The sequence below is a fragment of the Bos indicus x Bos taurus genome, chromosome 18 (genome assembly GCF_003369695.1).
Source record: "Bos indicus x Bos taurus breed Angus x Brahman F1 hybrid chromosome 18, Bos_hybrid_MaternalHap_v2.0, whole genome shotgun sequence".
NCBI lineage: Eukaryota > Metazoa > Chordata > Mammalia > Artiodactyla > Bovidae > Bos > Bos indicus x Bos taurus.
Genome location: NC_040093.1, coordinates 55,076,064 through 55,099,533, shown reverse-complemented (window position 1 = coordinate 55,099,533; position 23,470 = coordinate 55,076,064). Strand labels below are relative to the sequence as shown.

The window sequence follows — 23,470 nt, the reverse complement described above, 5'->3', positions numbered from 1 at the left end:
TATTGTAGCATGAATAGGACTCATTCCTTCTGACGGGTGAGTAATATTCCAGTTATGAAGATACTGTGTTAGGCTTATCCATCCAGCTGTTGATGGACATTTGAGCTATTTTCTATCTTGAGGGTGCTGTGAACATATGTGTACATGTACTTGTTTGAGTCCCTATTTTCAAACTGGAAGGGGGATGGATATACCTAGGAATGGAATTGTGGGGTCGTATAACCTAATGTTTATTTTTTGAAGAACTACCAAACTGTTTTCCGTTTTATATTCCCAGCAGCAAAGCGTGAGGGTTCCCATTTCTCCACATGCTCTCCAACATTCTTCCCTATTTTCAATCCCACCATTGTGGGGCAGGGGAGGGTATCTGCCCTTCAGAGGAGGTTTCCAGCACAGGGCTCCTAGGAGGGCTCCAACACACTTGGCTGCTGGAAACGGGGGCTTACACGATGCAGTTTGGGGCTGTCATTCACAGGCCATTTGATCTACATGCTTCCACTTCTCAGCTTTCTCAGCAGCTTAAGAGCTGAAAAGGAAAGCCTCCGGCCCCCGGCTCAGGTTCCAGTCTGCAAGAGGCTTCCTTATCTCTGAGATACAGGGGGCGGCACCAGCTGGTGCCTGGTCTCCCTCGGGGGGCACAGCCCAAGTGGCCTTGCCAAGGCAGACCCGTCCTCTTTGTCAACTCTTCTAAGAGCCCAAGAAACCACCTGATCGCATAGGACGTGCTGAGGAGATGAGCCATCTGCACTGTTCTGACCGGGAAGGGGGCTGTGGGTTATTTTGGGACCCAGCACAGTGACCTGATCTGCCTGTGGTTTTGCTTCTGCTTGTTGCCACCTCCGCTTTGCTTACATTACTGGTAAATCCACAACAGCTTTAGTCAAAAATATTTTCAGATTCATACCCTCCGCAAGCAGGGCAATTCAAGATTTCTCTCAAGATCTCTGTTAATTTATCAAATCACCGAAAACTTATCCCTCAACCTTCCCTGCATCCCTATCTTGTTATCCTGCTGAAATCCTGAAAATGCAAGTGTATAAAAATACACTCTAAGAATTCCAGTTTGTTCTCAGGGTCTTCATACCAAAGGTCATCACACCTTTTTACTTCCTCTAGAAAACCTGAAGGTTTGTGACAAGAGAAGGCCCATGACTCACATGTTAGGACAGATGACTGCCTTCTGAACAGGTGTTTTTAAGATGTGAGCACAGCTCCACCTCAGAGCTGGACCCTCCAGGCTAGCTGACAGCTGTGCCCACCCCGGTGGGCTCCCAAGGCCGACCTGTCAGATGCGTGTGGTCCACTAGGAACATCAGATGCCAGTCCCCGTGAGCAGTTCCCTTGGGCCCCCCGTCTGGCTCGGAGGGCCCTCCTGCCCACCTCTGCACACCTCACCATCTACTCAGCCTCGGGTTCCAAGACTACCCAGCGTTCCTGACTTTCAGACAACTGACTGCTGCCCTGAGGGACACAGACCCCTCCTTGCTCACTCTGTTTGGACCCCACCTCCACCTCCCACCCACCCCCAGGGTCATGCCTGACTTATCCACCCGTAGAATCTGAAAATCATAAAGGAGACTCTGCCCCAAGGCCACCTGGCGGCTGGCACCCGAGCCAGCCTGGCACATGTGGACACGCGGACACGCTGGTCCAAGGCCTGTCGTTCCTCGCCTGCCCCTCAGGTGGACAGCCCATTCCCCACCACCTCATGAGATCCTGATGCAAACTCCAGGAGGCTGGCCTGGCCCGGGTCCCCCACATTCGGCCCCCAGGAGACACACCCTGAGGCCCCAGCCACTCAGGGGCCCCTTAGATCAGTGCCCTCAGTTCACCACCGGTGACCGGCCCCTCCCCACCTCTGCACCCCACAGCCCATGGCGCCTGGGTCCCCAGGGAGAGCTGACGGGACGGGGGATCCAGCTGACACCACCTCCAGCCCTTTCAACGATGATGCCTCTAAATGCCGCACCTCAGATTCCCCACATCCTGGGAGAGCGGCCTCCTGTCTCTGGACCAAGGAATCGCTCTCTCGGGGGCTACCAGCCTCTTTAAGGGGGATGGCTGGGGCTGAAAGCCCACTGCCCCGTAAACGCCTCTCCTCAGACGTCCCCAGGTATTCCACGGCTGAGGACCCAGTGCAGCCGGGGGCTGTCCCCCCAGGTCACGGGGCCCGCTGCCTCCAGGACGCTGGCTTTCCTTACACCGGCACGGCATCTAAGTCCTTCCACAGATGACAGTGTCGCCTGGGCTAGGCCCCATCAGAGGGCAAGCAGACAGAAGCCTCAGACAGGGCCTGCAGGAGTGTCCCGTGGAGCAAACGCTGTGGAGATCAGTGGGGAGGGGGTGAGCAGAACACAGCGGGGCGGCGAGGACGTGTCCTGAAGGACACATTCCGGCTGGGTTTCCAGCACCCGGAGGGGCTCACCCAGGAAGCAGACCCAGTGCACAAAGGCGCAGGGCAAACCCAGGGTTGTCCAGGCGAGGTCTGGTGTGGGGAGGGCGCCTGAGGCGGCTGCAGAGCAAGGCAGGCGCTCCTCTACCTCTACCCAGCCCCCTCCTCTGATCCACCATAAACAGTCTCATCCGCTGCTGTCTGGAGACAGAAGCCTGGCCTCCAGGGGGTCTGAACACCCGTGGGAAAGGACGGAGGCTGGGCGAGGCGCCTGCAGGGAGGACCGGGGCGGGGGGTGGGGGGGGAGGCGGGGAACGCAAGGAGACGTGCAGCCCATGGCATAGGAGCTCAGGGCCGCGCCTGGAGGACATGCCAGGAAAGGCCCAGAAGCGGGGCAGCCGGCAACACTGGATTTCCTTCCAGGAGGAGGGAGAACGGGGTGTGGCAGCCTGCAGCCGGAGCCACAGGCCTGGCTGGAGCCACAGGCCTGGAGTCAAGAAGAGCTGGGACAAGGGCAGCCTCTCGGGCCACGCTCCCTCAGCCCACCAGTCTGGGTGTCCACAGGGCACCGGTGAGAGGACACATCTCAAGACAGTTCTAGGAGGCTTCCCTGGTGGCTCGGTGGTGAGGAATCTGCCTGCCAATGCAGGAGACACGAGTTTGATCCCTGATCTGGAAAGACCCCACGTGCCGCGGAGCAACTAAGCCTGTGCACCTCAACTACTGAGCCCAAGCTCTAGAGCCAGGGAGCTGCAACTGCTGAAGCCGGCGTGCTCTAGAGCCCATGCTCCACAACGAAAGAAGCCACTGAGATGAGAAACCCGAGCACCAGAACTAGAGAACAGCTCCCGCTCGCCACAACTAGAGAAAAACCCACCCAGCAACTAAGACCCAGCACAGCTAAAAATAAATAAAAGTAATAATAATAATAAAAACCGGCTGAATGGTTGAATAAGTGAATGCAATTTAAAAAGAGAAGACAGTTCTAAGGAGGCCCCGCCTCCTGCTAAAAAGGCCCCCGAAAGGCAGGATGAAGTAACGGCAGTGGTACAGCGTTCCCAAGTTCATCCTGCCTGGACGCCATCACCTGAATCAGGCCTGAAGCCTCTTCAATTAACTTTGGGAAGGAACTGAAACCTTCGATGTGTCCTTACTTCTCCCCAAATGCACATTTCTGAACTTTCAGTCCCTGAAATGGTTTTCTCACAGGACAGTCCTGGGTGAACCTTGATCCGTGCAACAGACTTTTTTTTCCTGGCAGTCAGTCAGTTCAGTCGCTCAGTCGTGTCCGCCTCTTTGCGACCCCATGAACCGCAGCACGCCAGGCCTCCCCGTCCATCACCAACTCCCGGAGTTCACTCAGACTCACGTCCATCGAGTCAGTGATGCCATCCAGCCATCTCATCCTCTGTCGTCCCCTTCTCCTGCCCCCAATCCTTCCCAGCATCAGGGTCTTTTCCAATGAGTCAACTCTTCGCATGAGGTGGCCAAAGTACTGGAGTTTCAGCTTCAGCATCATTCCTTCCAAAGAAATCCCAGGGCTGATCTCCTTCAGAATGGACTGGTTGGATCTCCTTGCAGTCCAAGAGACTCTCAAGAGTCTTCTCCAACACCACAGTTCAAAAGCACCAATTCTTCGGCGCTCAGCTTTCTTCACAGTTCAACTCTCACATCCGTACATGACCACAGGAAAAACCATAGCCATGACTAGACGGACCTTTGTTGGCAAAGTAATGTCTCTGCTTTTGAATATGCTATATAGGTTGGTCATAACTTTCCTTCCAAGGAGTAAGCGTCTTTTAATTTCATGGCTGCAGTCACCATCTGCAGTGATTTTGGAGCCCAGAAAAATAAAGTCTGACACTGTTTCCACTGTTTCCCCATCTATTTCCCATGAAGTGATGGGACTGGATGCCATGATCTTTGTTTTCTGAATGTTGAGCTTTAAGCCAACTTTTTCCCTCTCCACTTTCACTTTCATCAAGAGGCTTTTTAGTTCCTCTTCACTTTCTGTCATAAGCGTGGTGTCATCTGCATATCTGAGGTTATTGATATTTCTCCTGGCAATCTTGATGCCAGCTTGTGTTTCTTCCAGTCCAGCGTTTTTCATGAGGTACTCTGCATATAAGTTAAATAAGCAGGGTGACAATATACAGCCTTGACGTACTCCTTTTTCTATTTGGAACCAGTCTGTTGTTCCATGTCCAGTTCTAACTGTTGCTTCTTGACCTGCATACAGATTTCTCAAGAGGCAGGTAGGTGGTCTGGTATTCCCATCTCTTTCAGAATTTTCCACAGTTTATTGTGATCCACACAGTCAAAGGCTTTGGCATAGTCAATAAAGCAGAAATAGATGTTTTTCTGGAACTCTCTTGCTTTTTCTATGATCCAGCGGATATTGGCAATTTGATCACTAGCTGTCCATAAAACCACCCAGCGCTGGCCTGAGTCTCCTGCAGGTTTACATATATCATGTTCTCTGTCAAGGGGACACACCCAGATGTTCCTTGAAGGTTGCTAACCCCAGTGGTTCTCAACTGGGGGTGGTTTGCCAGGGGACAGCTGGCAATGATGTCTGCTTGTCAAGGCCAGGGAGGTTGTGGTTCTAGCCACTGCTGCCACCTAGTGGTTAGAAACCAGCGGTCCTACTAAATACCCTACAATGCACAGGACAGTCCCCACAACAAAGAGTACCCCGCCCCCAATGTCAGGAGGGCTGGGGATGAGAAACTGGTGGAGCTGAGGGGCAGAGCAGGTCGGCACTGGAGTGCACTGACCTCCATAGCGCTTGCCTCTCTGGACAGGGGATGCAAAGATTTATAGATCTGAGTTCAAGTTCTGACATTGGTTGGTGTGACTGTGGGCAAGTTACTAAGCCATTTCCAGCCCTCATAAAACAGGGAAAGTGCCTCCAGTCCTGTAATGAGGGGAAGGGGAGAAGATTAAATGAGGTAACATAGGGCATTTAACTCAGCGTTCTGGAGGCCAGAGGAGACACATGAGCTCAAAGCAACAAGATCTGAGACCTTGAACTCAGATCTATGCATCTGCCTTGCAACAAGAGGAACGGCCCAGCTTGGAAGAAACAAACCCCTCAGTGCTGGGGAGGGAGCCAGGAGCTGTTTTTCCTGCAGAATGGACCATAGTAAACTGGCTGGCATCCAAGGATGGCTCAGACTCTTTTCAGGGCCTTTCCGAAGGTTCCCATCCTCAGGAGACACCCTGGACTCCCCACCTCCTCCAAGGGAGCATGGTCCTGGAAGCAGTCACCTGGCCCTCAGTACGCCTTTTCTGGGAAGACTCCAACCACCTCATCTGCATCAAGCTTTGTTTACATCCCAGAACCAGCAGCCCTTCTGGGAGGGGTCAGCTTGAGCCTGGGCCAGCCGCCTGCTGCGCAGAGTCCCTGCTGGCTAGAAGGTGACCTGTCCCGCTCCTGAGCCATGCTAGCCTCCCTCCCTCCAGGGAGCCCTGGTAACTGATCTGCAGGGGGACACTTTCTCCTCCTCTCCTCTTTGCCCTGAATTTAGCCATCAGCTCCACTCTCCTGGGACAAAGCGAGTAGGTTGTGTCCAACCCAGCATACACTCCAGCACACAACCCCCCACCTCGCCTCTTCCCGAAGATGCTCCACAGTTCTTCCCGAGTCTACACAGCTTTCTCGCTCTCCCTCCTGACAGCTGGCCTCCATCCTAGGGACCTTCCGGCAAGTATCGGCCTGGAACCCTCTGACCTCAACGATGTGAAAAGCAGGAGAGGATTTCATGCATTGGAGAAGGAAATGCCAACCCACTCCAGTGTTCTTGCCTGGAGAATCCCAGGGATGGGGGAGCTTGGTGGGCTGCTGTCTCTGGAGTCGCACAGAGTTGGACATGACTGAAGCGACTTAGCAGTAGTAGCAGCAGCAACATCTTTTGGGAGCAACTGATACTATGGTCCAGTGACACAGTTGATAAGGAATGTACAATTTCAGTATCTAAAGTCAGCACAGAATAATGAAGGCAGCGTAATTAAGCCAGCTGAAAGAGGAACCAATACACCCTAGCAGATACTCAAAAGATGGGCAATGATTTAATGGGATTTCTGTGTTATATACCACCCTACAAAACTACTCTGAGATGTCACAAAAATAGTGAAGTGCTCATTATATAAAAGGATGGAAAGCCAGGGAATATTTTTCACTTAGACAACACAATGTAAGTTACAACAAAATCAAGATCGTATATCCTGGAAAATGTTCCCAGGGTTTGCTGCTGCAGCTAAATGGAACTACAGCTAGGCCTGCTGAGGCCTGGATGCTCCCACCACACCAAAGCCATAGCCTCTTTCCAAAGGGACCAAACACATCATTGCCCACAGACAAAGAGCAGGCCTATATTCTGATCAGGAGAGCAGCTCTGCTGCAAGACTGTTCACTTGCAGGAAACTAGTATCCTTTGCTCCTGGATTACACCTTGGGTATAAAATCTGGGGTGAACTCTTGGATGGATGTAAATCCTTTTCTTCTCTAAAGAAAAGCCAGGGACTTCCCTGGTGGCACAGTGGATAAAGAATCTGCTGCCAATGGAGGGAACACAGGTTCAGTCCCAGGTTCAGAAGATTCTACAGGCTGTGGAGCAACTAGGTCCGTGCGCCACAGCTACCGAAGCCCATGCGCCCAGGACGTGTGCTCCACAATGAAGAGTAGCCCCTACTCAACGTAACTAGAGAAGCCCCTGCACAGTAACGAACACCCAACACCACCAAAATAAATACATAAATAAAATAAAAATACAAAAAAAAAGAAAAGAAAAGTAGGAGAGGAGTAATTCTGTGCTCCAACTGACCTAGCGGGGAGATCCTCCCTCGCAGCTGTCCCCCTATCACTCCCCACTCCACCCCAAGGCAGAAGCACCGGCTGCCAGGAAGGGCCAGGGCCCAGGTCCCCCCCGGCACTAACTGCTCCCGGGACGAAGGTCATCATCCCCATCACTTCGCTGGTCAGGCTGCTCCCTCTGGGCCCCCAGGCCGGTGACCTTCCCCTACCCCCAGCCTCAAGTCCACCGCTCCGCTCACCGAGGTCCTGGCCCTCCTCCTCCGAGTCCACCGAATCTGCCTTTCCGGTTGCAGTCCAGATTTTCCTCTGGAGCGGCCCAACCCCGTTGCCAGGCGACGGCGCTGACAGACAGCTCTCTGTCCCAGTCGCAGGAGTGAAAGTCTAGGGGGCGGAGCGTAATAAAAATCCAGCCAATGGATATGCACAGGAGTGGTGAGGGCGGGGCCATAGGCGGGGCCAGATGCAGGAAGAAAGGAGGTGGGACTCCCGAGGTGCCGCGCCGGGGGAGGAGCTGGGAAGCGAGCTGGAAGCGGACTCGGGAAGAGAGTGGCTGAGGGCTGAGGGGAGGAGCCAGGAGGGAGCACGTGGGGATGGCGGGGTTTTATGGGTTGAAGCGAAGAAACCCGCGGCTGTGGGAGCAGCGGGGGTGTGGCTGGGATGAGGGCGGAGCTGGGAGAGACGAGAGCGGGCCCCAGGGAGACCCAATGAGAGGCAGGTCACCCAGCAATGGGACCCTCCACCCACTGTGGCACCCCTCCACTCCCCTCAACTAACCTGGGCGCAGCCTCCCATCCCTGAGCCTGGGCTCCCGCTTCCCCGTCCCCTCCACTTCTGCTCCCCCACAGCCCGGACCCTACCCCTTCCTGGGAACCCTCACTTCGGCCTGCGTTCTCTACCAGTCCTTTCCAGGAGCATTTTCATGTGCTTCAGTTCAGTTCAGTCGCTCAGTCGTGTCCGCCTCTTTGCAACCCCATGAATCACAGCACACCAGGCCTCCCCGTCCATCACCAACTCCCGGAGTTCACTCAGACTCACGTCCATCGAGTCAGTGATGCCATCCAGCCATCTCATCCTCTGTCGTCCCCTTCTCCTCCTGCCCCCAATCCTTCCCAGCATCAGAGTCTTTTCCAATGAGTTAACTCTTCGCATGAGGTGGCCAAAGTACTGGAGTTTCAGCTTCAGCATCATTCCTTCCAAAGAAATCCCAGGGCTGATCTCCTTCAGAATGGACTGGTTGGATCTCCTTGCAGTCCAAGGGATTCTCAAGAGTCTTCTCCAACACCACAGTTCAAAAGAATCAATTCTTCGGTGACCAGCTTTCTTCACAGTTCAACTCTCACATCCATACATGACCACTGGAAAAACCATAGCCTTGACTAGACGGACCTTTGTTGGCAAAGTAATGTCTCTGCTTTTCAATATACTATCTAGGTTGGTCATAACTTTCCTTCCAAGGAGTAAGTGTCTCTTAATTTCATGGCTGCAATCACCATCTGCAGTGATTTTGGAGCCCAAAAAAATAAAGTCTGACACTGTTTCCACTGTCTCCCCATGTATTTCCCATGAAGTGATGGGACCAGATGCAATGATCTTAGTTTTCTGAATGTTGAGCTTTTGGCCAACTTTTTCACTCTCCTCTTTCACTTTCATCAGGAGGCTTTTTAGTTCCTCTTCATTTTCTGCCATAAGAGTGGTGTCATCTGCATATCTGAGGTTATTCATATTTCTCCCAGCAAGCTTGATTCCAGCTTGTGCTTCTTCCAGCCCAGCGTTTCTCATGATGTACTCTGCATAGAAGTTAAATAAGCAGAGTGACAATATACAGCCTTGACGTACTCCTTTTCCTATTTGGAACCAGTCTGTTGTTGCATGTCCAGTTCTAACTGTTACTTCCTGACCTGCATATAGGTTTCTTAAGAGGCAGGTCAGGTGGTCTGGTATTCCCATCTCTTGAAGAATTTTCCACAGTTTATTGTGATCCACATAGTCAAAGGCTTTGGCGTAGTCAATAAAGCAGAAATAGATGTTTTTCTGGAACTCTCTTGCTTTTTCGATGATCCAGAGAATGTTGGCAATTTGATCTCTGGTTCCTCTGTGCTTAAGTCTGTCCAGTCCTGATAAATTAACTCTCCTTGACCCTCAGGCCTTGTCTAGCTTCTCCCACCGTAGCCCACCCCCATGCCCTCCACCCCAGCTTCACTCCATAATGTCTAAGGACTGCTGTCCAGATTTATTAACCTTCCATTCATTCCCCAAACCACTGAAACCCGGCCGCAGGGGCCCTTTCACTAAATCTACAGGGCACTGCAAATGGTGACTGCAGCCACGAAATTAAAAGACGCTTACCTGATAGTAAAGCATCTGCCTGCAATGTGGGAGACCCGGGTTCGATTCCTGGATCGGGAAGATCCCCTGGAGAAGGAAATGGCAATCCACTCCAGCACTCTTGCCTGGAAAATCCCATGGACGGAGGAGCCTGATAGACTACAGTCCATGGGGTGGCAAAGAGTCAGACACGACTGAGCGACTTCATTTTCACTTTCTCTCCTTGGAAGGAAAGCTATGACCAACCTAGAATTGAAAACCTGATGACTTCACAAAAGTTAACAGAAGGACTGAATGAACCACCGAATATGCTTATAACTTTTATGGTTTCTATCTGAAAAATTATGGGTTTGAATCTTATGTTTTCAGGGAGTAGGGAAAACCTTCCTCTCAAACTAATTATGACAATACTTTGGTAAAATTAAACGTTATAAACAAAACAATTATATTTTCTCTCTATCTGACTCCTCCAAAAGTTGGAAATTCTTAGGTTTCCAGTAAGTTTATCAAATGAGTTAGGAAGGTTATCTCATGGGTTCAAAAATCTCAAGAAATTTTTGAAACCTTAAAAATGGAAGAATTCACCTAGATTTATTAGGCAAAATCTGTGATAAGCCTTTGGTGTGTTTCCCAGCCCTGTTTTTTTTTTAAAAGTTCAGTCTGAGACTCTATAAATGTTTCAGCAAAATAAAAAGTCTATAATCAATCATAGTTATATAAATCATCAGACCAAAGTTAGTGAGAACAGACCTATTTTGCAAACAAACCAGCTTTAATTTGATTATATGATAAAAATGAGGGTAACTTCAGGGAGAAAAAGATATTTCAAAAAATGTTAAATTCCAGTTTGTTAATGGAGGTCTGCATCTAGTAAGACTCATCTCTTAGATAGGTCTTTGGCTGTTATGTGATATTAATGTAAAATTTAATTGAATTCTTAAAGAACACCCTAAGTTTGTTTCTGAAGCTCATCTCAGAAAAAAATAAATAAATAAATAAAAAGCAGAGACATTACTTTGTCAGCAAAGGTCTGTCTAGTCAAGGCTATGGTTTTTCCAGTAGTCATGTATGGATGTGAGAGTTGGACTATAAAGAAAGCTGAGCGCGGAAGAATTGATGCTTTTGAAGTTTGGTGTTGGAGAAGACTCTTCAGAGTCCTGTGGACTGCAAGGAGATCCAACCAGTCCATCCTAAAGGAAATCAGTCCTGGGTGTTCATTGGAAGGACTGATGTTGAAGCTGAAGCTCCAATATTTTGGCCACCTGATGCGAAGAGCTGACTCACTGGAAAAGACCATGATGTTGGGAAAGATTGAAGGCAAGAGGAGAAGGGGACAACAGAGGATGAGATGGTTGGATGGCATCACCAACTCAATGGACATGAGTTTGGGTGAGCTCTGGGAGTTGGTGATGGACAGGGAGGCCTGGCATGCTGCGGTTCATGGGGTTGCAAAGAGTCAGACATGACTGAGCAACTGAACTGAACAGGGCACTTCCAGTCCTTACATGCAGGAGTTTACAGTCAGCATTCCTGCCTTATAAAAACTCTCCTTCCTGGGGATCTAGGTCATCAGCCCTGGCTTTTCTCCTCCCCCACCCCTACCCGATAATTTATACTCCACACATCCTCCGTGAGGTCACTTCCTTCCACTGACTGCCTTCCTGGTGACTTCACTTCCCACCTGTCTGTGCTGCAGACCCCTCAGCCTTCACGTCCAACTGATAGTCTAGCCTGCACCCTGACCCCATACATCCACAAGGCTGCACCTCAAACTCAGCCCAGCCAAACCCAAACTCCTCCCTCCTAAGGGCTGGCCACCACCTTCCAGGCCTGAGTCAGAGACCTGAAACCACCCCAGGCCCCTCCTGCTGCTTCTCTCCCCATGTTCCATTACTTCCTGATCTGTTTTACCTCCAAGATTTGGCCTGCATCCACCCACTTCCCTCTGCGTCCCCAGAGCCCCCTGATCTGGGCCAGACCCCAATAACAGGATCCTTCCCTCCTCCAGCCAGAGCCAATAGAACAATCAGCACAGAAGTCCTTATCCTGCCCCCAAGACAGAGATGGTATCACAGGATCAGGCAGGGTAACAGACACAGATAAAACCAACTGCTAGGTTTCGCTGTCCTCAAGTTTACAAGGAACCGCACTTCTCCAGGAAACGCAGCTGCCACTGTAAAGCGTCATAACAACCCCCTTTCTTGTGTCATGACTGTTTTACTCAAAAAGAAACTTTGAACTCTAAAATTACAGATGAGCAGAAACTTTGCTGTTTGCAATTCTACCATTCAGAATAAAACCATTCAGAATGAAACTTTCTGCCATGGGAGAATTTTAACTTTGACACAGGAGCAGCCTGGATTTCCAACCGAAGCACAGATCCAGATAAGTGCTTTCTGACCATGATGGTCCATAGCCCTCCTAACTCCGTGGTTCCCATGGGAACAGGAGCCGGGTCCACACTGCAGCCCAGACCGGATGCTGGCCCCTTCCCACCTGGCTCTGTTTGGCCCTAAGCCTGTTGAAACACTGCTTTTTTAAAGTTTCATCCAAACTCCACCGTTCTACAATATCGTATGAAAACTCTCTTTGCCTTTGTCAGTTTCAGCTGTCCAGGATTCCCGATGCACTGTGAACAGGCCTGACCTGTCAGGCTGCAGGGCTGACCTTGGTGCTCATGGAGCTGTGGGGCTGAGCCCTGCTGGTCAAAAGTGCCCAGACAGTACTGACCACCTACTGCAGGCCAGGCGTGGTGACACGACAGTGAGCATCACAGTCCACGCCCTCAGCCGCTGGTCCGTTATCACTCAGTTCCACCCGCTGAATGAGTGGGGAGGAGGAGGATTAAATTGAGGGGAGGGGACAGTCGTGAGGGGGGAGTGTGGTCGTGGAGGAGAGGCTTGGGAAGATAAGGGGGAGAAAGACCAGGACAATGAGAGGCTATGGTGGGAAAACAGATGGGCTATTAAAAGATACACAGAGACTTTCAGGCTTACAAAGGGCGCAGAGCTAGAGAACAGTGTACAGGCTCCTTAAAAAACTACAGAGTTGCCATACAATCCAGCAATGCCACTCCTGGGCATATATCTGGAGAAAAATATCATTTGAAAAAACACATGCATCCCTATGTTCACAGCAGCACTGTTTAGAATAGCCAAGACAGAGAAAACAGGTCTTCCCTGTAGCTCAAATGGTAAAGAGTTCTCCTGCAATGCAGGAGACCAGGGTTCAATCCCTGGGTTGGGAAGATCCTCTGGAGAAGGGAATGGCAACCCACTCCAGTATTCTTGCCTGGAAAATCCCATGGACAGAGGAGACTGGCAGGCTACAGTCCATGGGGTCGCAAAGAGTCAGACACGACTGAGCAACTAACACCTACCACTAAGACATAGAAACACAACCTAAGTGTCCATCGACAGGAGTGGATAAAGAAGACGCAGCACATGTACACAAATGGGATATTACTCAGCCATAAAAAAGAATGAAATAATGCCATCTGTAGCACAAGAACAGACCTAGAGATCATCAGACTAAGTAAGTCAAAGACAAATATGGTATTACTTATATGTGGGATCTAAAAAAAACTGATACAAATGAACTTATTTATAAAACATAAATAGACCCACAGACATACAAAATAAATGAACAGTTATCAAAGCGGAAAGGGGGAAGGGATAAATTAGGAGTTTGGGATGAACAGATACATACTACTATATATAAAATAGATAGCCAACAAGAACCTCCTGTATATCACACGGAACTATACTCAATATGTTGTAATAACCTATAAGGGAAAAGAATCTGAAAAACAATATATATATATACACACACACACATATATATAATATATATATATATAATATGAATCACTTTGCTCTCTGCCTGAAACTAACACATTGCATATAAATCAACTGTACTTCAATTAAAAAAAAAAAAAACTCAAGGCCATCTGGACATTTTCCTCTTCTGCATCAAGGGTCTACTGTCTTCCAAGCTCTTTCTGTCCATCCTCATCCCCAACTTCCTACCCATCAGATGCTTCCTGGCCAGAGCCCCTTCCTGCCTGCTGTCTGGGGGCTGCCTGGGTGCTGCCAGCCAGCGATGCCTGGTCCCTCATGGAGAGATGAGTCTGAGCACGGAGGCTGTCCCATAAGAGCAAAGTGTCCCGAAGCCCAGCAGCCCCCAGCCTCCTGAAGATGGGGACAAGAGGCAGTAACCCCAGCGCTCCATCTCTGCTCACTCAGGTTTCTGCCACCTGCAGCCAGTGGAGTGGGAGGATTAGATCTGCCGAACTTATGAGCACAAAACTCATGACTGTAGTTTCAGGAATATCCAGGGTGGCTGCATTCTAGGCCAAAAGGTAATTTCCTGTAGCCCACTGAGTGCAGGGGGCCATGGTGGTCCCAGGGGCAGGCATTGGGGGTGGGGGGCATTGGGGGCACCCCAGTTATAGAGATCACAACAGTAAAACCAACTAAAATTCAGTCTGATTTTCATCACCAAGCGCCAGCAATTCTAAGCATCATCAAGTGATATCATTTGCTTCCCTGAAAAAGCCTTTTATACGGCTATGCACTAAACCAGAGGTTGGCAGACTTTTTCTATAAAGGGCCAGATAGTAAATATTGTTGATTTTTCAAACCATACCATCTCTGTCACAGCTATTCAAAGCTGCTGTTGACACCAAAATAGCCACAGGCAATAGAAAAACAGTTGGACGTAGCTGTGTTCCTCTCTGACTTTTTTAAGGACGCTGAAATGTGAATTTCACATAATTTTCACACATCAGAAAATATTATTCTTCTGATTTTGTGTCCAACTGTTTAAAGTAAGAAAATCATTCTTAGCTCACTGGCTATATAATAGCAAATGGTGGCCAGACTGCAGTTACTGTCATGTTTTAATATTTTTTAATCTATGTATTTTTAATTGACATTTATATAAGTTTCGAATTGTACGTTTTATTTTTTGGCCATAACATGGAGCATGTGGGATCTTAGTTCAACAACCAAGGATTAAACTTCTGCCCTCTCTATTGGGAGTACAAAGTCTTAACTACAGGACCACCAGGGAAGTCCTCAAATTGTGCATTTTTGTTACATTCCTTTAAAACCTGGGTTTGTTACATTTCCTTTTAAAAACTGGTGGCTCAATGGTAAAGAATCTGCCTGCCAATGCAGGAGACAGGGGTTCAATCTTTGGTCTGGGAAGATCCCACACGCTGCAGAGCAACTAAGCCCCTGTGTCAGAACTACTGAACCTGTGCTCTAGAGCCAGGGGCTGCCACTACCGAGCCCACGTGCCCTAGAGCCCCTGCTCCACAAGAGAAGCCACCACAATGAGAAGCCCACGCGCCGCAGCGAGAGGAGCCCCCACTCACAGGGCAGCTAGAGTAAAGCCCACACAGCAACACAGGCCCAGCACCAGCACAGCCAAAAGTTAATAAATACGAGGAAAAACTGGGTTTACCAATCCTGTTTAAAATTACACCAAAAAATAAATACCTAGGAAAAAATCTAACCAGTGAGTTGAGAGACCTATATGCTGAGAAGTGTAAAGCCTTGATAAAGGAAGTTGAAGATGATTCAAAGAAATGGAAAGATATGCCATGTTCTTGGACTGAAAGAATTAGTATTGTTAAAATGGCATACTACCCAAAGTAGTCTACAGATTTAATAATAATTAATATTATTAATTTAAATATTAATAATTTAATCTCCATCAAGTTACCCATGACATTTTTTCACAGAATTAGAATAATCCTAAAATTGACATGGAACCACAAAAGAACCAGAAATGCCAAAGCAATCCTGAGGAGAAAGAACCCAGTAGGAGGTATAACCCTCCTGGACTGCAGACAACACTACAAAGCTACAGGAATCAAAACAGCACGGCACCAGCACTGCCCTGGTGGCCCAGGACATCCACCTTGCAAAGCGGGGAGCACAGGTTCAATCCCTGGTCAGGGGCATAAGATCCCACATGCTGCAGAGCAACTAAACCCACACACCGCAATTACAGAGCCCACACATTCCACAACAAGAGAAAGCCCACATGCTGCAATGAAGTGCCCACACAGCACAATGAAGACCCAGGGCAGCCTAAATAAATAAATAATACAACGTGGTATTGGCACACAAACAGGCACTTGGATCAACGAACAGAATAAAGAGCCCAGAAATAAACCTACACACTACGGTCAATTCATCTTTGACAAAAGAGGCAAGAATATACAGTGGGAAAGACAGTCTCTTCAGCAAGCAGTGCTGGGAAAGCTAGACAGATGCATGGACATCAGTATGGTTAGCACACTCCTTCACAACATACACAAAAATAAGTTCAACATGGCTTAAAGACTGAAATATAAAACATGACACCCTGAAACCCCTAGAAGAGAGCACAGGCAAAACATTCTCTGATGTAAATCGTACCGATATTTTCTCAGTCCTAAAGCGAAAAAATAAAAGCAAAGATAACAAATGGGACCTAATAAAACGCATAAGCTTTTGCACAGCAGTGGAAACCATAGACAGAATGAAAAGACAACCTACAGACTGGGAGAAAAGATTTCCAAATGATGCCACTGACAAGGTTTAATTTCCAAAATATACATACAGTTCATACAACTCAATAAAAAACAAAACAGAATCTGAAAAAGAATAGATACATGTATATATAAAGCTGAATCACCTTGCTGTACACTTGAAACTAACACAACATTGTTAATCAACTATAATCCAATGCAAAATAAAAATTAAAAAAAAAAAAAACCCAATCGAAAACTGGGCAGAAGATCTACACAGACACTTCTCCAAAGACAGACAGAAGGCACTTGATACTCAACATGGCTAATTACTAGAGAAATGCATCGATACAAGCTACCACTTCACACTGGTCAGAATGAAAGCAAAAGGGAAAGTCGCTCAGTCATGTCCAACTCTTTGTGACCCCATGGACTATACAGTCCATGGAATTCTCCAGGCCAGAATACTGGAGTGGGTAGCCTTTCCCTTTTCCAGGGGATCTTCCCACCCCAGGGATCGAACCCAGGTCTCCCACATTGCAGGTGGATTCTTTACCAGCTGAGCCACAAGGGCAGCCCAAGTCAGAATGGCCACCATCAAAAAGTCTACAATGAATGCTGCAAAGGGTGTGGCAGAAAGAGAACCCGCCTACGCTGTTGGTGGGAATGTAAACCAGTGCAGCCACTATGGAAACCAGTTCAGAGGTTCCTTTAAAAACTGAAAATAGAGTTACCATATGACCCAGCAGTCCCACTCCTGGGCATATATCCAGAGAAGACCATAATTCAAAAAGATACCTGCACCCCAGTGTTCACTGAAGCACTGTTGACAAGAGGCCAGGACATGGAAGCAACCTAAATGTTCATCAACAGATGAATGGCTAATGTATAGTATCATTATGATGCTAGATGAATGTATCAACCTAGAGGGGTGGGATGGGGAGGGAGGTTTAAAGGGAGGGGATATATGTATACCTATTGCTGTTTCATGTTGAGGCTTGACAGAAAACAACAAAATTCTGTAAAGCAATTATCCTTCAATTAAAAATAAATAAAATTTTAAGAAATAATACAAGAATGCAAAAAAAAGATGTGTACATACATAGAATGGAATATTACTCAGCCATAAAAAAGAATGAAATAATGCCATTTGCAGCAACACACATGGACATGGAGGTGATCATACTAAGTGAAGTAAGCCAAAGACAAATATTATATGCTATCACTTACATGTAAAATCTAAAACATAATACAAACATTTAAAAAACAGACTCATAAACAGAAACCATAAACAGAAAACAAATTTACAGTTACCAGCAGGGAAATGGGAGCACATGGGATTAACACATACGTACAACTATAAAGAAAACAGATAAACAACAAACATCTACTATATAGTACAGGGAGCTATATTCAATATCTTGTAATAACCTATCATGAAAAAGAATCTGGGGACTTCCCTGATGGTCTAGAGACTAAGACTCCACGCTCCCAATGCAGGGGACCTGGGTTCAATCCCTGGTCAGGGAACTAGATCCCACATGCTGTAACTAAGGGGTCCCAGGCCACAACCAAAGATCCCACGTACCGCGACTAAGACCCAGCTCAGTCAAATAAATAAATATCTTTTTTTAAAAAAGAATATGATAAAAGATTATGAAACTGAAAAAATGAAAGTGTTAGTCGCTCAGTCGTGTCTGACTCTTTGCAGCACCATGGACTGTAGCCTGCCAGGCTCCTCTGTCCATGGACTTCTCCAGGCAAAAATATTGGAGTGGTTAGCCATTCCCTTCTCCAGGGCATCTTTCTGACCCAGGGATCAAACCCGGGTCTCCTGCATTGCAGGCAGATTCTTTTGCCATCTGAGCCACCAGGGAAGCCCCAAGAGTATTAACATGGGTATCCATTCCTTTTTCCAGGGGATCTTCCTGACCCAGGGATTGAACCCAGATCCCCTGCATTGCAGGCAGATTCTTTACTGTCTGAGCCACCCAGGAAGCCCATATATACATATATGTGTATGTGCGTGCGTATATGTATACAGATACGGCTTCCCAGCCATATATATATATAGCTTCCCAGGTGGCACTACTGGTAAAGAATCCACATGCCAAAGCAAGGGACACGGGTGGTCCCTGAGTTGAGAAGATCCCCTGGAGGAGGGCATGGCAACCCACTCCAGTATTCTTGCCTGGAGAATTCCATAGACAGAAGGAGCCTGGTGGGCTACAGTCCATGGAGTGGCAAAGAGTTGGACACGACTGAGCACGCACACGCGCGCGCGCGAGCGCACACACACACACACACACACACACACACACACACAAATAACTAATCACTGGGCTGTATACTTAAAACTAACATGATATTTGTAAATCACCTATACTTCAGTAAAAAGTAATTTTTTTAAATAAGAAAACCGTGTTTATTTGGAGAATGCCCAGTTACAGATCTTGTTCCAACATCTCAATAGTAAGTTTGGAAATACCCAGAATTTTCCAAGCTCACTTGCAGCACAGTTTGGGTTTCCAGCCCCTCCTGTGGTATGTATTCCCAGGTTGAAAGAACAGATTTGAAAGGAGCATCAGAAACACAGAGATGGGGAAGACTAAGAAACAGGCCCTAGGCTACTCCAGTGCCGCCATTCCACACGACCATTCGGACTTTCTGTGTTAAAAAGTCTCAACTGCAGAACAATCTAAAAAGCCTTTAGAATAAATCCCAAAGCAACTAAAGTATAAATGGTTTTTCCATTTCTGGACTGTACCATGAAATGAAATTTGTGTGAATCTCTGTCAAACGTAGCCTGAGGCTTTCTCTATTCATATAGCTGTTGCTTCTGGAAGGCAAAGCTCATAAAACATGTTCATATACATGTGATGGACAAAATACATGTGCAAGAGAAAACAAGTCTCCCTTTCAAAGAACCCATTCCAATTTCAAAGTAATTTGTGGAGCTGCTCCCCAGGGGAGGAGGTGGACCATGGCTCCCTCTCCTTAGGCCTGGGCTGCACGCAGTAGCCTCCTTCCAAAGAGGACAGGACGGGAATGAACTGTATGGACGACGAGACTGACCAGGCCACCGCAGGCAGTGACTGTAGCCGACATCAACTGTGATACGCTGGGACTTCCCTAGTGATCCAGTGGCTAAGACTCCTTGCTCCCAATGCAGGAGGCCGGGGATTGATCCCTGGTCAGGGAACTAGATCCCACATGCCACAGCTAAAGAGTTTGCAAGCCATAACTAAAGATGCTGCATGTCACAACTTTAAAAATATATACATATGTGTGTGTGTATATATGTCTCCTGCATGCTGCAATGCCACAGCTAAGACCAAGTACAGCCAAATAAATTAATTATTAAAAAAAAAAAAAACAGTGATAAACTGTGTGGACAGAAGAGGCCCCTTTAACCAGAGGGCCCCTTTGTGACTCTGGTCTGGGGTGCCCTCAGCTCATCACAGACCCAGCAAAGGCAGCTTCTTCACTCTGCAAGCTGGCCTGAGGCGCAGGACGCTTGACCCCTGGACCATCCATCCCATTATCACTGGTCCAAGCTAGCAGGTACCATCGCCAAGCCAGCTTTATTTCCTGCTGTCCCTCTTACTTGCTCAGTGTGAAGGAGGCAGAAAGCCACCTTTCTGTCCTTGGATGAAAAGCCCAGACCTTCCCTGGGATTTTTCCCTCTCCATTCTTAGGAAATTAGGTCCCAGGGTCACTTTAGATGGAAAGTGGTCCAAGTTCATTCATTAAAGCTGTGTCATACCTAGCTAACAGGTGTGGAGCTGGATTTAACATGAAATCTTTCTCCTCCCCTGGAGTGTATGCCCTGGATCTTAAGGGGGAGGGTGGTTTTCTTCTTCTCTGCTCTATCCTTCTCCTGTAGCTGCTGTTTCTGACCAGGGTTGCCAGGTAAAACTAGGATGTCCAGTTAAATTTGTCTTTCAGATGAAGAATGAATCCTTTCTTTTTATTTAAGTATGTTCCAGGCAATATTTGCTTCCCTCATGGCTCAGACAGTAAAAAATATGCCTGCGATGTGAGAGACCCAGCTTTGATCCCTGGGTTGGGAAGATCCCCTGAAGCGAGTGACAACCCACTCCAGAATTCTTGCCTGGAGAATTCCATGGACAGAGGAGCCTGGTGGGCTATAGTCTGTGGGATCACAAAGAGTTGGACACGACTGAGTGATTAACCCTTTCACTTTCAGGCAATATTTGGGATTATTCATACTAAAAAATATTCATTGTCTGAAATTCAGATTCTACAGGGTGTTTTGTATCTTTATCTGCTACATCTGGTGACTCTTGTTCTGCCCTCTGCAGGCTTGCAGGGGAAGGAGGAGAGGTGGTGACAGGCAGAAAGTTTTTATTTGACCGATGAGTTTATTGATTTCCCGTTGCTGCTGGAGCAAAGGACTGCACATTTAGTGGCTTAAGACGTTCATTTATTCTGTTACAGTTCAGGAAGTCAGAAGTCTGAAACCAAGGTATTTGCGGGGGTGTGTTCTCTCTGAAGGTTCTGGAGGAGAATTCCTTCCCTGCCTTTTCCAGATTCTAGAAATCCTTCATCTTCAAACTAGTAGGCATAGCCTTTTCCAGTCCCTCCTTCCTACCAGTCCTCTCCCCTCCCCACCTCTTCTATCATCACATCTCCTCGTCCTACTCTGACCCGCACGCTCTCTCTCACGAGGACCTGGATGACATCGGGCCCTCCTGCATAATCCAGGATGATCTCCCATCTCAAGATCCTTAGCTTAATCAGGTCTGCAAAGTCCCCTTTGCTATGTCAGCTCACATACCCACAGGTCCTGGGAATTAAGACATGGGTGTCACTGGGGGCTGCTGGTCAGCCTCCTGGGGGGCAGGCTGGCTTCAGGCCATCTGGGTCTAGCCCATGATTTGAGCCGACTTTGGTCCCTTCTGTGCTTCCTTGGGGGGCCTCCTGGGCCGCTGCAGCTCCCCTGACCAGGCAGGGTCTATCCCTGGGCTGGCGGCTCCCAGTCTGCCCTGGGCTGGCTGAGCCCCTGCAGCCTGTCACCGTGGGGCCCTGGGGACAGTCACCATGATTCTAGGTGGCTGCGCCCAGTGTGTGTCCTGAGTCTGTCCCAGATCTCATACCTCTGTCCATCTGCTGGGTGGCAGGATGGTCACCACCAGCATCAGACCCCGCTCCGCCGCCCCCACCCCTTGGCTGTGGCACGTGCGATGTGGCCACTGGCTGGAGCCCTTGGAGGGGCACTGTGGCCCCCACCCCCGAGCCCTGAGGTCAGAGGCCGGCTCCCCGCCAGCCTCCTGGGGAAGGACCCAGCCCTCCAACATGTCTCTCCTCAGATCCTCCCTCAGCTCCGTGACCTTGACCCTCTGACACCTTCCTCCTTGGAGGTGTTCACTCTCCCTTCCGTGAAGATGTGAGCTCAGGGAGAGAGGATAGAAGGTGTCCAGGCAGCCGCAAGAGCTGTGCCTGGTGGGGCTGGCGGAGATGGGGACTGTGCAGAAGGTCCAGGAAAGTACAGGTCAAGGAAGGAAGGTCAAGGTGCACACAGATGCTGGCTGCCACAAGGAATCCTGTGCTTGCTCTTCCCACAGAATATGGAACCATCACCAAGGGGCTAGAAGCAGGACTCTTCCATTTCCCAAGCCCAGACGTGACACAGCTAATGTAGCCATGTGCCCACAAGGTGGCGCTCATGGTCACCACAAAACCATGGGCTCTGGTCAGTTTTCACAATGAACATTTCAGAACAGTTTTTAGATTTACAAGCTTGTTGAGAAGAGGATACTGAGAGTTCCTTTGTATGTCTCAGTCCTAGACTGAGTTTCCCCTGTGACTAACGTCTTACATTAGTGCAGAACATCCATCACCACTGATGAACCAATATTGATCCCTTATTACATTCTCCTTAATCATCATGTCTCTTTAGGCATCTCTGGACTGTAACAGTTTCTCAGACTTTCCTGGTCACTGATAACCGGGAGAGGCGTTTGGTAAGGTGCCTCTCTAACGGGATTCATCGGAGCTTTTTCTCATGGTTAGACTGGGGTTGGACTTTGGGGGATGAAGACCCCAGAGGTACAGTGCCCTTCGCACCACAGCGTCTCAAGGGTCCATGTGGTCCCCGAAAATCCTCACTGCTGGGGTTGACCCTGATTACCTGGCCAAGGTCGGCCTGTCCAGTTTATCCTCTGTACACTTGCTCCCCTTTTCCATAATAAGCTCCTTGGATCATGTAGGTGTGTGTTTTAAGATTTCCTTTTTTTGTGTGGGGGCGGGGGGCGGGGGTGGGGTTGCGCTGAGTGGCTTGCAAGATCTCAGCTCCCCGACCAGTGATTGAACTCAGGCCCCAGCAATGAAAGCCCAGAATCCTAACCACTAGGCAACCAGGGACCTCTCAAAGGTTTTACTTTTTTAAACCATTTCCTGTCTCTCCTGGTTCAGTTAGGAGACTGTAGGTGGGGTAAAAAGTAGGGCCTGGGGGTGCCTGCCACATGGTGGGAGAATAAAGTGGAGACACACAGCCCAGGGTTTACAAAGGTTGGACCCTAAGACAGTTACTTGGGGTTCTTGCTTCTTCCGGTCCCACCAATGATCCAAGTTAAACACCATCAGTCTCCATGAAGGGGGTCACAGGAAGGAAAAATCCAGGAGGGGGCAGCCAGGGAGAACGGTGAAAGAGCAGACCGTGCCACCCTGTCCAGAGAGCAGCACCAGGCACATGGGGTCTGGAGAGCCTGGCATCACGCATGCGCCCCCACACCCCATGCACCCCACACCCCATGCGCCCCCACACCTGGCCCCACAGGAGGCGCCCAGGATGGAGGCTGGTTGCCCCCAACTCCATCCAGGCCAGTGTCCTTGTAGCTCAGTGAGGTTCCACCAGTTAAGCCAGATCACACCTCTCTTAAAACACTTAAAAAACACTCCAGCAACTTCCCACCAACCAAGGCAGACCCTGTGGGCCCCACAGCAGGGCCAAGCCAGCTCTCCACACCTCAGGGCTGGAGCACACTGACTTCCCCAGCTCACACAGGCCCTTCCATCACCAGGATGAGGGTCCCACTTTCTCCATGCCCTCACCTTCAGGCCTTGGGTCAGAGCCCACCTTCCAGAGACCTTCCTGTCCCCTGCCCCAGATGCCACGGTGAAGGGGAAGCTGAGAGGGTAGTGTCCCTTGAAGATACAACGGGGTTCAAGGGCCGTGTGGGAAAACCTAAGCTGGCCGGCAGGGAAGACCCCAAGGATGAGCCCTGGGGCTCAGGGGGTTAGCCCCATCCCATGACCGCCACCCCCCACCCCAAGGCTTAAGCTCTGCAGTTGATTCCTGTGGCCGCCTCTGGCCTCCAGGGACACACACAGCAGCCTCCTCCGTGGTATTTTGTGAGCCAGGCGCTCTGTGGGGTTAGTTGCATCCTGG

The 23,470-nt window shown here is 49.0% G+C and overlaps 1 protein-coding gene across 8 annotated transcripts in view; it reads right to left on the bottom strand.

The window, feature by feature from the left end:
* The window catches only part of MEAK7 (MTOR associated protein, eak-7 homolog), a 71,875-nt gene that overhangs the window by 23,621 nt on the left and 24,784 nt on the right, over window positions 1-23,470 (bottom strand). For 4 of the 8 annotated variants that reach the window (XM_027513901.1, XM_027513902.1, XM_027513904.1 and 1 more), the window contains exons 1-2: window positions 9,555-9,571; window positions 7,448-7,589 (exon numbers count right to left, since the gene is read on the bottom strand). The exons of 1 other annotated variant lie outside the window; for it this stretch is intronic. In XM_027513901.1, the coding sequence (XP_027369702.1) occupies window positions 7,448-7,589; window positions 9,555-9,569 (157 nt within the window). In that variant the 5' untranslated portion in view covers window positions 9,570-9,571. Of the gene's footprint in view, window positions 1-7,447; window positions 7,590-9,554; window positions 9,578-23,470 lie in introns of those variants that run through there. 3 more of the 8 variants (XM_027513906.1, XM_027513908.1, XM_027513905.1) reach the window with 3 other exon arrangements.